The sequence below is a fragment of the Apodemus sylvaticus genome, chromosome 16 (assembly GCF_947179515.1).
Source record: "Apodemus sylvaticus chromosome 16, mApoSyl1.1, whole genome shotgun sequence".
In the NCBI taxonomy this organism is placed as follows: domain Eukaryota; kingdom Metazoa; phylum Chordata; class Mammalia; order Rodentia; family Muridae; genus Apodemus; species Apodemus sylvaticus.
In genome coordinates this window covers 14,889,391-14,905,675 of record NC_067487.1, presented here as the reverse complement: position 1 = coordinate 14,905,675, position 16,285 = coordinate 14,889,391, and the positions used below count along the sequence as shown (strand labels likewise).

General features: G+C 40.6%; 1 protein-coding gene across 1 annotated transcript in view; it reads left to right on the top strand.

Moving 5' to 3' along the window:
• The window catches only part of Dnah5 (dynein axonemal heavy chain 5), a 251,296-nt gene that overhangs the window by 26,708 nt on the left and 208,303 nt on the right, over positions 1–16,285 (top strand). The window contains exons 12-16 of the mRNA XM_052160127.1: positions 3,692–3,799; positions 7,447–7,532; positions 8,070–8,391; positions 9,826–10,032; positions 14,765–14,936. Coding sequence (XP_052016087.1) covers positions 3,692–3,799; positions 7,447–7,532; positions 8,070–8,391; positions 9,826–10,032; positions 14,765–14,936 — 895 coding nt within the window. The remainder of the gene's footprint in view (positions 1–3,691; positions 3,800–7,446; positions 7,533–8,069; positions 8,392–9,825; positions 10,033–14,764; positions 14,937–16,285) is intronic.

Below are 16,285 nucleotides of genomic sequence, written 5' to 3'. Positions count from 1 at the left end.
ACTCCTGGCTGGGTTGGCGCCCCGATGGCCACTCGAACAGCCCAGGGCCTGGGTGCAGGCCAACGCCTGTCTGGCTCAGACCCCTGCGGTGTTGGGCCTAGGATTATGTTTGTGTACCTCAGTCTGACCGATCTCTGGAGCCCGGGATCAAGATGGAGGTGAGTCTCTCCTGACTGGCGGGAAGCCGAGTTCTGAAGTGGCTTCCGTGCAGCGAAAGGCTCCGCAGAACCGCAGTTGCTTGCTGCCCGGCTGGTCAGCGAAGGTCAGTGGTCGTGGGCGCAGGGCCTAACTGGACCCTGTGTCGCCTTGGTTCCACCGCTGATGGCCCTTCCTGCTTTGTCAGGACATCTGTTTTTTTTCCAGCTTCTGGCTATTATAAATAAGGCAGCTATAAACATAGTGGAGCATGTGTCCTTATTACATGTAGGAGCATCTTCTGGGTATATGCGCAGGAGTGGTATAGCTGGGTCCTCAGGTAGTACTATGTCTAATTTTCTGAGGACTTGCCAAACTGACAAATGGGACCTCATAAAACTGCAAAGCTTCTGTAAGGCAAAGGACACAGTCAATAGGACAAAACGACAACCAACAAATTGGGAAAAGATCTTTACTAACTCTACATCAGATAGAGGGCTAATATCTGATATATACAAAGAACTCATGAAGTTAGTCTCCAGAGAATTAAATAACCCTATTAAAAATGGGGTACAGAGCTAAACAGGGAATTCTCAACTGAGGAAACTCAAATGGCTCTAACACACCAAAAGAAATGCTCAGCATCCTTAGTTATTAGGGAAATGCAAATCAAAACAACACTGAAATTCTACTTCACACCAGTCAGAATGGCTCAGATGAAAAACTTAGGGGACAGCATATGTTGGAGAGAATGTGGGGAAAAAGGAACACTTCTCCATTGTTGGTGGGATTGCAAGCTAGTAAAACCACTCTGAAAATTAATTTCTAAAAAATACATTTTACTATAAAAATCTTATAAATAAATATAATCACAACACACCAAAATTAACCAGATCCAAAGTCTTAATGAACTTATACACAATTAGAACTGGAATGTGACTTAGAGCTGCGAAGCTTCACTTCAATTTTATGCCTCCGGTATTAAATGTGTTTTATGTCCTTACTCACCACCAAGACCACAATAGCCCCCTCCGAAATTAAAACTAGAAAACCATGTAGCTTTGTATACTCTTTGATACCCACGGCCATTGTCTGCACTTCGTTTCTCCTCATCCCCTTGTATGGAGATTTCCATATTCCCTTTTTCTTACTTTAGTCATGCAAAAATAGTTGGTGAAGACCACACTGTATCTCAGACACTATTTGACACCAAGATTGGAATGACATTTAAGTATCTGTATACGTTTTGTTTGTACACTTGTTAATGGTATATGTAGAGCCAGTGGAATGGCTGCCTTGCAAGCCTGACAACCCAGGTTTGATCCTTAGAACACACAGTAGAAAGATAGAAAGATTCTCGAGGGTTGTTCTCTGACTGCCAGGGGCGGGCTGTGATGAGCACAGATGTGCACTCCCATGCACGCCTATCAAACACACCTGTGTATATAAGCCATCGAATGAGGAATCATTGGGTTTCCAACCCCAGCTGGAACATCCAAACACAATCCCCACAGCTGAGGCTCAGAGGAAGAGGTTGGGAAAGACTGTAAGGGCCAGAGGGCCAGGTGTTTACCCCTGTGTCTTTTAGACATAACAAGGATATTGCATCTATGCAGTCTCCACAATGTGGTTGCCTACACAAGCCCCACATGATGACCATGCCAGTCGGCAATGCCTGTGTGGATAAGGGAGACTTGACAAGGTCATACTTTCATTTGAAGAGCTACAGGCAATCAATGGTTGCTGGGAGGAAGAAAATCAGTCTGCCCCAGGGATGAGGCCCCTGATGGGTTACCCAGTTCTAGGTGGTCAGCCCTAAACATAGGTATACATGAACAACACTAAATAGACTTTCTAGGTGTGTGTGTGATATACATATACATATACATATACATATACATATACATATACATATACATATACATACATATATATACACATATATGCATACACATATACATTCACATAACACATATACATACATGTGTATGCATATACACATCTATAACACATCCATACATACGTATGCATACATGTATATGCATATACACACAAACATGTAGATACAGATATATACATATACATATATACATATATACACACATATATACATGTACATACATGTATAGGCACACATATACATGTATTCACATATATACATACATGTATACATGTATATGCATGTATATACATAATACATATGTACATATATACACAGATATACATTTATATACATACATCTGCGTATACATACACATGCATGCATATATATGCATATAAGTACATATTACATATGCTACCTATACATCATATATTTCATAATAATAATTTCAGATGACAAGATCATGAATTTCAGAGGGAGTAAGAGGGAGCATGGAAGGAGTTGGAAGTGGGAGAGGGAGGTATGTAGCTATTAAAAGTAATAGCATGCTGAATGAAATTCTTAAAAAAATTAATAAAATGAATTAAAAAGAATATGTGCTGAAAAAGTTAATTAATGCAGCTTCTCCACATTTTTCTCAAACATATCACATACTACATGCATGCTCACAGTCTCCATATGTCAATACTCTTGTTCACATGGGAACAGCAAGAAAGAATACCTTGTTTTCACTAGTAGACTTAATTCCAGAAGTTGAATAGCTTGTGCATTTTTTGTGTATTGAGAGGTTTGAATGATTGATGCCTAAGCAGAAATGACTTTGAAGAGGAGATCGTGGAAAGAGGCCCGATACGCTTCATAAAAATTGCATGCTTTGTCAATAGTGTGGGGCTCTGAGTTTGAGAACGGCTTAGTACCTGGTTAAGAATGATCACAAATCATTACTGCTCATCATTCTGAGCAAATAGAACTTCTGATAATAGTGTTTTCAAGGAGATGACTCGCTTAATTTATACCTTCCTAGACACAAACTGTAGGTGTACAGGAGAGCAAAAGTAATTAATTCTAGAGCATTTGAAAGCGGCAGAGTGTGTTCTACAGTTCATTTAAAGCGTTTGATTTGGGGGTTACATCTCTTCTGTGGGTATCCTAGCTCCCCCATTTTCTTATTATCTGGTTTTTATTTTGTTAAAATCTTGTTTATTTATTCTTTAAGATCATTTAAGCCCTTCAACAAAAATGACGTTTTATTAAATTCAACTCTGGGCTGCTTCTTCTTCTTCTTCTTCTTCTTCTTCTTCTTCTTCTTCTTCTTCTTCTTCTTCTTCTTCTTCTTCTTCTTCTTCTTCTTCTTGCTTATTTCAGATGTGATTACTACATGAAACCTTTGAGAAACCACCTGTTTATTTTCACACGTGGTTTTAATTGTATATATTTGTCCAAATAAACTGTATAACCATGTGATGAGATGATTCCTGGATGATTCCTCTCATGATGGATGGCAGAATTTTGCTGGGTGCAAAACAAATAGCACCAGTCAACAAGAGGTAGAAGATACGGTTTCCTTTAAACAGGCAGCTTTGAGGGAATCATTTTACCATGTCCTGCATTTAAATCCTCCATGTTCTGAGTACTGAAAGGAAAATGAAAGACTGTATCTCCCATCTATTTCAGGACACTGTTGCTGCTATAAAGAAGAAGGAGTATGACTTCTTAGATCAACGGAAAATGGATTTTGACCAAGATTATGAGGAGTTTTGCAAGCGGGTTAATGAGCTTCATGTAAGTTGCATAGTAAATTCCCTGTTGACAGTCACACGCTTTCTTCATCCTTTCTGTGTTACCCTGCTCATCATTCCCGATCTGAAAGGCAGAGGCATCTTCATCACAGGGGGTCCGGCGGCGGCAATCTCAGCCTGCGTTTTGTGATTTCAGATGACTAACTAAGGCTCCTCGTTCCCTAGATTAAAGCATCATAAATACAACTTTGGCTAATGATTCGCAATCACAGACTTCTGTACATCTTCTGTCTTAGTTCTTAGGTGATTAACTTTCATCCTCTGTTGAAACATCCTGTAGCTCCATTAGGCTGTGGTGGGCAATCCCCTTTGTTACTGTAGGGTTAATGATCATCATCAGAGGTAACGTAACTGGCCAGCTATGCAGATTCCAAAGGCAGCACTGTAGCTGGTCTTGAAGACCGTGGTGCCGGGGCCCCTCTTGCTCTGTTGCTTTCTTTCCTATCGTCCTTATTCAGTACGGACCAGCCATCCAGACGTTCAGCCTTCCTGGGCAGCATGGCCTTTGTCAGCATCTGAGAACACATCCCAGAAGCAGTCCAGCTCCAGGTTCATGGGGAAAGGGTTTGGGTGACAGCTTTAGAGCGTATCAGTTGTGGGGGTCATGTGATTAATAAAGGGCAGATGGCACACCTGGGGCTAATCAAGAAGGATCTTTGTTATTAGGAAGCGGGAGCCAGGGAAGCTGAGCTGGGAGACAACTTGGAAGTTCTCTGCCACATTAAGATGCAGAATTCTTTCACCCTTAGGAGATGTAGGACAGTTTTCTTTATAGGAATAAGATCGGGATGTGGAGACAGCACAGTCTGTGAAGTGCCTTCCTTGCAGGCATGAACACCTGCAAGTGAGCCCCAGAACTGATATCTATGTATCTATCTCTCTATCTCTATACATTTAAAGCTAGGTGTGGTGGCGTAGCCTTGTAAACTCAGCAGTGTGGATGGGGGCAGGAGGATCCTTGGGACCCTCTAGCCAGTAATCTCACTTACTTGGTGAATTTAAAGCCAGTGAGAGATTCTGTCTCCACAAAAGGTGGATTGTTACTGACACACAATACCAAAAAGTCACCCTTTGCTTTTTCACATGCAAATACTAATCTGGCATGCATTACACTCACAACAATCCGAGTTTGTATTTGCATCTGCATACACATGGATCTGCATATACATGTACGAACATGCACATACATGTATGAAGATGTATACATGTATGAACATGCATATACATGTATGATTATGCACATACATGTACAAATATGTGCATACACGTATGAGCATGGACATACATGCGTGGGCATGCATATACATGTACAAACATGCGCATACATGTATGCATATGCATCTACATGTGTGAATATGCACACACATATATGAATATGCATACACACACACACACACACTTCCTCCTGAAGCAAGAACGTAAATAAAATGGCCATTCTGTTTCCTTCTTCCTGAAATTTATCGTTTGAACTAAATGTGTGCAAATGGAGGGCAAATGCTCTGAGGTGTTTTTGGAGGAGCGAGTACAAGGTAGAGGGAGATATCAGACAGTCCCAGACACTTTTCTTTGACGTCTGTGAGTTGATTTAATAGGATAATCCTAGAGTGTGGGCGCCGTCCGTGCTCTCCTTACTCAGGGGGAACAGAAGCGCTCTAATTCACACTTGCAAGTATGTGCCTCTCTAGAGAGAGTAACCACACGCCTGCAGCTCTTCCGTGGATGTAGATAGATGCTGAGCAGGTGGAGGGAGGGATCCTATTTTGTCTCAATTCCTTAATAAGAAAATGTAGAGTTATTCAAAAACAGCAAGCAACCAACCATCCAACCCAGCAGTCCCTTACTGTGTGCGGTGACGTGTCAGGCTTCCACACTGCGGATGGTGGAAGGAGAAAGATAGACCCTTGAGAGTGGGTTTGCCCTCACTGCTCACACTGGCATGCTCTAAATGTGAACGCGCATGACTTAGAGAAGAGAAATGGTCTTAGCCTCAGAAACAAAGAGGAAGAGTGGGTGTAGCATCAAAAAGTGAGGGAGGAGGGGAAATGATGACAAAAAAATGAACAATATTCTGATCTTGTGTCTAAAATGAGAATTCAAAGGTAAAAAGAAGGTCCGATAGAAACTTCCGGGGGCTGGGGCAGGCCTACAACACAGCCATAGAACTTGATCACTGTTCTCCCTCACAGGACAGGATGTGAACCTGGGAGGAGATAACACTGTCTTCCTGTGTGTCTGGGGTTGAGAACTGGAGGCTGTGACTGATGTGGGTAATTCCCCGAGACTGAGGTGGGAGAGAGAGAGAGAGAGAGAGAGAGAGAGAGAGAGAGAGAGAGAAGAGGCACGGGTCTTCCCACAGTGCAGAGTGCAGAGAGAGCTATGCGAATGTTCCGGAGCCTGGCATTAGAGATTAGTTACACGCTTACATGCTCTAGGTCCTGCCTTCTTATTTTTCTTCTTTGTTTAAATGGAGAGGTTTATTTTAAAAAGAATGTCATACTAAAGTACCATCATTTGGTTTCCCCTTCCCTCTCGAATTTTTAACCTATTGTTTATAGATATGTATGTATGTATGCATGCATTTATGTATATACACAATCTGCTGAGTCCATTTACTTGCTCATATACATGTGTGTGCATATCTACATGCCTGCACATACACGTATTTAAAGCTCAACATAGGTCCCTCTCGTCTTCTATCTTAAAAATAACTCGATTCTGAGTTTGGCTTACTGGTCAGTTGACTTCTGACCTCTTCATCCCTTTCTGTGTCTTTTTACCTTAACTAATATTTTTTTCACTTTGTCTTTTAAACAAATCCACTATCTTGAGTTCAACCTGTGTCTCTATTCAACTGCGTCTCTATAAAACCTGCGTCTCTATAATGCCCAAGTCCCCAAGGCTCTGGATGGGGGAGGCAGGCTGAGGGACCTAAGGGATAAGGAATGGAGGTGGGGTTTATGAAGAAAGAATGTGGAGTTTCAGGGGACCCAGGAATGATTGGGATGAGAACTCTGCTGGTAAGGGGTGGAAGGCTGCGGTCCTGTCCTGACTTAGGTCTGTGCTGGCACAGGAGGGGCAGTGTTGTGAAACCAACTGCCCAGGTGACTTCAGAGAAACGTTAAGTGATTCTACCTGCTGAGTGAATGTGCCATTTTAATGTAAGAAGCAGTACAATGTTTTTTCCGAGTTTGATAACATTTATATTTAAAATCATAATCCAAATTGAATAGTAGATGAGTAACAAACATATTATGCTTATTTTTAATGCAATCTTTTAAGGCACAAATTCGATTAATAGTAAAAGTCTTAGAGGTTCTCAGGACAGCTTGGTCTCTCTGCCTTCTGGACACTTATTTTCCTTTTACGCTCACTAATTTTCTGTTATAATTTCCCATGCTTTAGAAGAGGTGTGAAGAATGTGGATCTCTTGTCTTGGGTTGATAAGTAGAAAATCCTCACTGTTTCTCCATACTGTGACACATATTTTGAATCTCAACCCTTGGAGGTGGAGGCAGCAGGGATGTAAATTTGAGTGTAGCCTGGGTCTCATAGGATGACCCTGTTTCCCCCCCCCCAAAATAATTTTAGCGCTAGTTCATTGTTTATTATAGAGTTCTGTTCTGTTTTCAGATTGAGCTGCAGAGGTTCATGGACGTCACATTCGAAAAGATTCCAAGCACCAGGCAAGCTCTGAGCACACTGAAGAAATTCGAAAGGTAAAGGTTTGAAATAACTTCCCAAGTTCTGCCTTCTTCACTTGGGATGATTCCAGCGCAGTTTAGCTTCCTTTTATAGCTTATCTTTTATTGTAATTATAACTCTTATTATAACTTGGAATTATAATGTGAAGAAAAGCCTCTCTCTACAGTCTGAGTCACAAGGTCACAAGTTTTAAGTTTTCAGAGGCTGAAGAGGATTAATCCCTGGAAGGATTAGGGATTTGCTTCATCTCTGCCTGTAGAGAATACTCTTAGCTTTGAAGTAGGCTGCCGCCACCCATAGTAATCCTGCCTAATGTCTGAATAATTTGACGTAATTCTTCCCAGGTTAGTGGTTTTGCCTTGTACAGGTTGATACTAATTTAGCTCCTTAAAACACTGCACAAGTACTGCATTGCTTTCACTTGAACTGTTTTTAAATTAATATTATTAAATAAGATTTATGTGTACATATATATATATATGTAGAAATATATTTCTCATTAATTCAAATCTTTGTGCTTTTTCTTTTGTGTGTGTGTGTGTGTGTTTCAGATTGAATATACCTAACCTTGGTATTGAGGAAAAATACCAAATAATTTTTCAGAATTTTGGGACTGACATCGACATGATTTCTAAGCTGTACACCAAACAGAAGTGTGATCCTCCCTTGTCTCGCAACCAGCCCCCCATAGCTGGGAAGATCTTGTGGGCCCGGCAGCTGTTCCACAGGCTGGAGCAGCCAATGCAACTCTTCCAGCAGCATCCCTCTGTGCTGAGGACCACGGAGGCCAAACCTGTGATCCGAAGCTATAACAGGATAGCCAAGGTCCTCTTGGAGTTTGAGGTCATCTACCACAGGGCCTGGCTTCAGCAGGTGAATTCCTGAATGCATGTTTCTTAAGTAGTTTCAACCATTCAAACAGAGGAAATCCTGTTCTTGCATTGGACAGGGATATTTTATAAATTAGTTTGGTTGAATTTAATAAATCAAAGTATATAATGTAGCCATGAAAAAAAATACTTATTAGTACTGAAAAAGTAATAAGCTAGGTAGTAGAAGCTCATTGTTTAATTTGTAATCTCCTAAGTGAGAAAGTCACACAACATTTCACCACTCTGTCAGGGTTTCTTCTCTTTACCCCTTTAAAAATTCAGTAAGATTCTGGTTAGGGTATAGCTTAGTGGTAGAGAATTTGCTTGGCAAGCATGAGACATTGGGTTTTATCCCCAGTAAACACACACACACACACACACACACACACACACACACACACACATTCATAGACATTTGAACACACACATATACATCACACGCAGACACACAAACATACACACACAGGTACCTATCCACACCACACACTCATACATGCTCGTAGACATTTACACAAATACACACTCAAGACACACACACTCACAGATACACACACATACAAAGATACACATACACATACTCAGACATACACAGATATATATACACACAGACATGAAAACACACACAAAGATATACATACAAACATATAGACACATACATACTGACAGAGAGAGAGAATAAGATTTTGAATGTGTTAGCAAATATAAGTATGTCTGTTGAAGATGTCTTAAGCTTTATTTGGTTGTATTAATAGTGAAAAAAGATGTAGCCCACCAGTACTTGTGTTTCTTTGTAGATCAGTAACAATAATAGTTCTTTATCTGTGACCATTGAATTTCTAAATAAAGAAAAAGCTGGGCTTGTATAACTTTTCTTAGGAAATATAACTGATTAGGCATAAAGTGCTAAATATCTTTTAAGACCAATCTATTTGGTGTTCTGTAAACTTCTCGTAGCTTATAGACTATAAGCTTATACACTTTCTATTTATAGGCATCTCTTTCTTTAGGTTAGGGAATTTTTCTTCTATGATTTTTGTTGAAAATATTTTCTTTGGGCTGTTATGCTGGGAGTCTTCCTTCTTCTATTCCTTAGGTTTGGTCTTTTTATAGTGTCCAAAATTTCCTGGGTATTTTGTGTCAGAACTTTTAAAATTTAACCTTTTGAAATCACCTAGGCTACTGCAGTGTCTACCTATATATCATGTGTGAGTCTGAAAAATGAATATATTCAGTTGACTATGCAATATCACCTTAAGGCTGTCTTTTGAGAGGGATTTAGTAGACCAGTAGGTGACTCCATTGTCTGGGTTTTAGCACGGTCAAATCCATGGGAGAATACTGAATAAGTGTTTGCTAAATCCCAGAAATGGTTGTGTCAGATACTGTGGTGTGTACATTACACTCTTGTAGTAATAATGTTGACTTCTTCCCACAGATTGAAGAAATTCACACAGGTCTTGAGGCTTCTTTATTGGTGAAGGCTCCAGGCACAGGAGAGTTGTTTGTGAACTTTGACCCTCAAATATTAATCTTATTTAGAGAAACACAGTGCATGTCCCAGATGGGTCTACCTGTGTCACCATTTGCAGCTGCCCTCTTCCAGAAGCGGGACATGTACAAAAAGAACTTCAGTGACATGAAGGTATAGCTCTTTTATCTTCCCCCTTGCTAGATGGCTCTAGAGTACACTTATTCTTTTGTTTTATTTTTTCATTTGTTTTTATGTACATGAATCCATGTGTACATGTGCAAATGGAGACCTAAGGTTGATATCAACAATCATCTTCGATCACTCCCTGATCTTATTCCTTGAGTCAGGGTCTATGAGTCAAACCCAGTGCTCACCAATATGACTAATATCTCTGGTCAGCTTGCTGTGACGATTGCCTGCCTCCATTGTCTGAGGCTGGAATCACAGGTGCACTGCCTTGTTTATGTGGGTTCTTAAGAACTGAATTCCAGTTCTTATGATTGAAAGTCTGGGCTGTAGTTCTGGGTGTTTTAGGGATTTTTGGCCTGGAACAAAAGGCGTGGTCTCACTTATATTAAGTATCATCCTTGCTTCTTGATGGCTAGACAGAAATGGACTTTAATTGGGCTAAGAGTGCCAGTGGGAAGCCAATATTTGGGTGTATAGCATTGATCCAGGATGGGGAATGAAGATAGTAGCTTGAGTAGAATGACCACAGATTTTGGTTAGACAATTAAGGTTATGTCTATAGACAGGTTAGGAAGGAACTCAAGGTTTATTGAAGTGGGGCTAACATTCATGGTCGGTTTGTATTGTACACAACTTGCATAATAATACGCAGTGGCATTGACTGTTAAATCTCAATTGTACAGATGATAAAGGCTTGAATTAGCCTATTTTGTTGGGCTCATTAGAATATATAGTTCCTAAGTCCAAGAGGGCTTTTTGACGTCCACGTGGCCATGGTACCCATACAATTAGATCTAGAAGTTTTGAGCTCAGTAGAGCATTCGAAGCTGGCGGCAAGCTTTTTGGAGCTAGCTTTTAAGACTGTAACTACTATTAATGACTTTGTCCTGGATGAGAACTTTTAGGGAGGGACAGAGATAGGAAAGAGTAGGGGGCCATTGTGCTAAACATAAGTTCATTCCAATATTACTGAGTCTAGTAGAAGATCACAAGCCACAAAATAGGTGTGAACTTTGAGATAAGATTAAACCAAGTGTCAAGGAAGGCAAGAGTAAGGAAAGAATTACACGGAAGGACTACCAACAAATCCATCACCCAGAGGATGAAAAAGAAAAGTTCAAAGATACAGCTTCGTACCGGATGACATACGAACTATTACTAAAATGTCATAGAAAACCAGCTATGGTGGTGTATGCAATAATCCTAGCACCTGGAAAGCAGAGCAAGTAGATCAGACATACAAGGTCATCCTTGACTTTAACACAAATTGAGGATAGCCTAATATGTGCCAGACCCTTTCTCAAGTCATAGCGATTATCATCGTATGATGACCCTGTGATCATGCACTTGTACAGTGCCTTATGATTCAAGCCTCTCTCACTATCTCCCTTCCTACCACTCTTGCCTCTCCCCACCCATTGGATATGGGGCTGTATGCGTGCTAACAAGTGCTCTGCCACTCAGCTGTGTCATCCAGACTGGTCTTGAACTTCCAATATATTTGTCTCAGTCTCTCTAGTAGCCGAGATTACAGACCTCTCACTCCATTCTCAGTTCGTTTAAAGCTTCTTCATGGCAATTATTTAATGCCATCTTTCTTACTACCATGTAAGATGGGGGGGGGCAAAGTACCATGTGGCTCAGAGACAAAGACAGAATCAATGTCTCATAGCTAAGCGACAGAATCGGGATCAGGCCCCAGAATTGTTCTTTATTGTCTCCTCACCACTCTTGTTGCCTTAAAAAGTGAAAAATCAGCCGCGAGCCGATGACATTGCTCTCATCTAATCATAAACCACAAGCTAGCATGTTCACAGTATCTTTACATTCTCTTGTGTCAGGAAAAAAACCCCACCAGGTCAATTTACACATTTACAAAAGCAATGCTTTCCTAAGAAATCATATTTATACAACCACACAATTACTACTACTAATTTTCCCCACGGACTCCTTCTCCATTATGTGCTGCAGGTAACACACAGCTTCAAAACAAAGGAGCTTTTAACAAACTTTTCATGATTCTGTGTTAAAGCGTTTGAACAGGCGTTGTTGAATGATCTACTCAGCTGGGATTCCAGACTGAGGCATCTCTACAAGAATTTCTGGTGTGGGCTCCTCAGGCAAGAATACCTTACACCACTAGGGGCAAGGGCTACACTAAATAAAAAAGGCCATGTGGTCTCAATGGCAGCCCAAATGTCTCACAGGATCCTTCACTCAACCTCAACACACACACCCAGATTCAGTGACGAGTACAAAGACTCAACTCCATGAAAAGAGGGACAAAGAATGTCTGAATGCCGCGACTGTTCAAACCAAAGTTTGAACAAGCAAACTGCTCTCCAGTTGGCATTAATGATGTGTTGGAGATGGGGAGAGTTAGAAGTCCTGGTGTGACATGGCTAGCTGGTAAAAGCAGACTTATTGGCAAACTTGGGGGTCACATAAAACTCTCTCCAGCTTCAGAGTTTACTGTGCTGGGAATCTAACAGTTTCTATGCAAACGTATCTGGCTCTTTGCTTATTCATCTTTTTCTTGGAATGTATTTGAAACTGCCAAGAGATGAGCTGGTGTGGAATATAGACTGTGAAAACTGTGAAACCGACCTGATCTGGACCCAAAGTGCTATCTCTGGGTGAATGACTTTACCTCCTACGCCTCAGTATCTTATTTGTAAAAGGATGGTACTTCCTGGGTTTAAAAGATTAAAGGTGAAGAGTAGAAAGCCTGCTGGATGCAGATTCTAAGAACCATTTTTCCAATTGAATAAGTAATGGACATTGAAAAACAAAAGAGCAGTGAACAGTGGCTAAAAGCTTTAGGAAACTCAGGGAAGCAGCTGCTAATAGAATCCTCAAATGTAGCTTTTTACAAGTAGCTTTTGTGCAAAGTGAAAGGGTCTTCTGGAAACCATAGGAGAGCATTGTAGGGAGTTTGAGCCCATTTGGGAGATGTTAGGGTTAACTGCCTTCTCAAAGCCCACCGGGACTTCCTATACCCTTCTGATCGGTTCTGTAAAATTATGAAAATTAGTGTGACACTGCTATATATAGAATTTGGCAAACACATCCACCAGGGATAATTTTTTGTTCTAGTACACCAATGAAAACATTTTTTTTGGCAGACAATGAGCTAATATCATCTAATGCCAATAGTTTCTGTGCAAGTATGAGTTTAAAACTGCCTTTAAGAAGCAAACTGATGTGCTCTGTGAACAGGGTGCACTATTAGGTGTATTTCCCTCAACAGAAGAGTGGATGCAAAAAATGTGGTATATATACACAATGGAGTGTATATAGTGTATACCACACTATTCAGCCATTAGAAACAATGAATTCATGAAATTCTTAGGCAAATGAATGGAGCTGGAGAACATCATACTAAGTGAGGTAACCCAGACCTAAAAGGTGAATCATGGTATACACTCACTAATAAGTGGATATTAACCTAGAAAACTGGAATATCCAAAACATAATCCACACATCAAATGAGGTACAAGAAGAAAGGAGGAGTGGCCCCTGGTTCTGAAAAGACTCAGTGAAGCAGTATAGAGCAAAATCAGAACAGGGAAGTGGGAAGGGTTGGGTGAGAAAACAGGGGGAGGGAAGGGGACTGATGGGTTGGGGTCCAGAAAAGGGGAAATTATTTGAAATGTAAATAAATATATCAATAAATAAAAAAAAAAGAAAAGGACAGAGTAGCAACCAACCTTGACTGTTCATGGAGAACTCAACCCCCTCCTTCCCACTTCAGATCACAAATTCCTCTCCTTTATTTATATGAGGACACTGTAGCCGTCTTCTGACACACCAGAAGAGGGAATCAGATTCCATTTCAGATGGTTGTGAGCCACCATGTGGTTGCTGGGAACTGAACTCAGGACCTCTGGAAGAACAGTCAGTGCTTTTACCCACTGAGCCGCGTCTCCAGCCCCACAAATTCTTGTTCTGATGAAAACTAATGGGTTAGTTAAATAGGTGCTGATTGGTCCTGTCCTGTGTTGTAGCTAATGCTTCAAGGAAATTAGAAAATGTAGGGTAAAATCTTGTCTTTGTATTGCTTATGCAGTTGCTCTTGTCTTAAGCACTGTAAGTAAATGATGCATTTATTACACTTAAGTGAGCATTATGGTATAGATTGACCTGTCTTTAGTGTGCCCACCGTTTTAGCCAAGAGGTGATGATATTTAGAGCCATTTGAAATCAACATTGATTCCTGACTATTCCTCTGCCCTATGGGCCTTGCATCAAGATTTAGTTGATGGTTCTGTCTAGCAATGACTTTCGTGATACAGACAACTGTGATGGTGAATATGGTCTACAGGAGATACTCAAAGAGCAGGGTGTACCTTGTCCCCATGAAAACAGAAAGAGTGAGCCCACTGAGGCACAGACAGACAGACAGACAGACTGTTCTTGTAACTTTACATAGTTTAGAAAAGTTACTGACTTTTCTTCATTTTGGGATGGATAGATGCCAAGAAATGATCCTCAATTTCTTTTTTATTCTGAATTTTAACTTAACTGGGTTTAGGATTTGGTGGGTATAGAGAGAGTACTTATCAGTCATCTGTTTTGTCTGTAACATTCTTCCTGCCGTGAGGTTAGATCACAATAGTTTGAACAAATCAAAAAGTTATCTCCCTTAGATAAAAATACTAACAGATATTAAAATCGACATGGAAGCTGGCTATTTAATCACATTCCGTTGCAGATGATGCTGTCTGAATACAAGAGAGTGAAGTCGAAAATGCCTCCTGCCATAGAGCAGTTGATGCTCCCGCACTTGGCAAGGGTGGATGAGGCCCTCCAGCCTGGCCTGGCTGTCCTGACTTGGACGTCCCTGAATATTGGAGCCTATTTAGAAAATGCCTTTGCAAAGATCAGTGAGTGTGTCCACATGCTTCTTATTTCTTGGATTTAAGAGCTTGGCCCTTATTGCCTACTGGATAATTTGGTATTAAATATGCTGTTATAAATAATGAACCGAGAAATAAGGCTCAGAACTTACACAGTGAACAATAGCTAAGTATAAGGAGTTCAGTAGTTTCTTAGAGACTATAAATATTCATTATTTAATTTTATTCCCAGAGGTTATCCATGCAATTTTGTCAATTCTTATTGCTATTTTTAATGTCCAAATGATTTTTAAGGCTGTTTAACTTCTGTACTAATGGATTAGTTCATTTGACCTGTTTTCTTTTTCAGTCTTTCTTCCTCCCTTTCTCCCTCTCTTATTTTACCTCTTCCTCTTCCTATTCTTCCTCATTATCTTTATCTCTTAGATCAAACTCAGAGCTCCGTGTGTACAGCAGGCAAATGCTCTACCGCTGAGCTGTCTGGCAGACTTCTCAACAGTTTGGGGAATCAGGGTTTGGATGCAGCAGCATGCTGAAGGACAGGACATTGAATGGGAAAAGTTTAAGCAAGTGCCGGTTTCCTGTAACTGCAGAGCAGTGCTTAGAACATGTAAGATTGTGTGCTGTGCTGAAGCCAGTTTCCCAGAATAAGCCAGCAATGGCACAGACAAGCAAACAACACCAGCAACCAAAACAAAACAAAATGAACAAACAGAAAAACTGGGCTCAAAAAAATGCCACAAAAAGTCCATCTGGGATGTTAAACACTTGGAAATGTTTGTTTCACATAAAGCTTTTCACAGTCTCTCACTGTCCAAAAGTGAACTCTTCCATGAGATACTTCCCAGAGTTCATAGGGGCCTTCTAGAACATACTAGCTCCAGATCCCCTGTGTAAAGAGGGACATACAGATTGGGACAAATGATAGAATTTTTTTAAAGAGACATTTTTATTTTATTTTTTCCAAAATAGTGCTATCTGTCCTCTCTTCTTCATGGCCCAACTTTGTTTACGTTTTATGGCCGGGGATAAGACGTTATCTCTGACTATATTATATCATGTCCACTATCTCCCAGGGTCTCTGCTGTGCTGATAGCTGGGACCACAGGTTCTATATTGCGACATGTCTCCTAATGGTGCAGGTCAACTCCACCTTTTTCTCAACCTGACTGCAAAGGGTTCAAACCCGGGCTCATATCTTCTGCTTCTTTTCTGTCAGTCTGGTGGTGGAAGTGCTCCAATGCTTACAGAATCCTAATTGTGTGATTTCCATTTAGTCACTTGTCTGACCTTTTTGTATGACCTATTTCTGTCATGTTACTTCCTCTCTGGGATCACATTTTCCTGGCATTCCCTTCTAGGTAACTCCTGTGTAC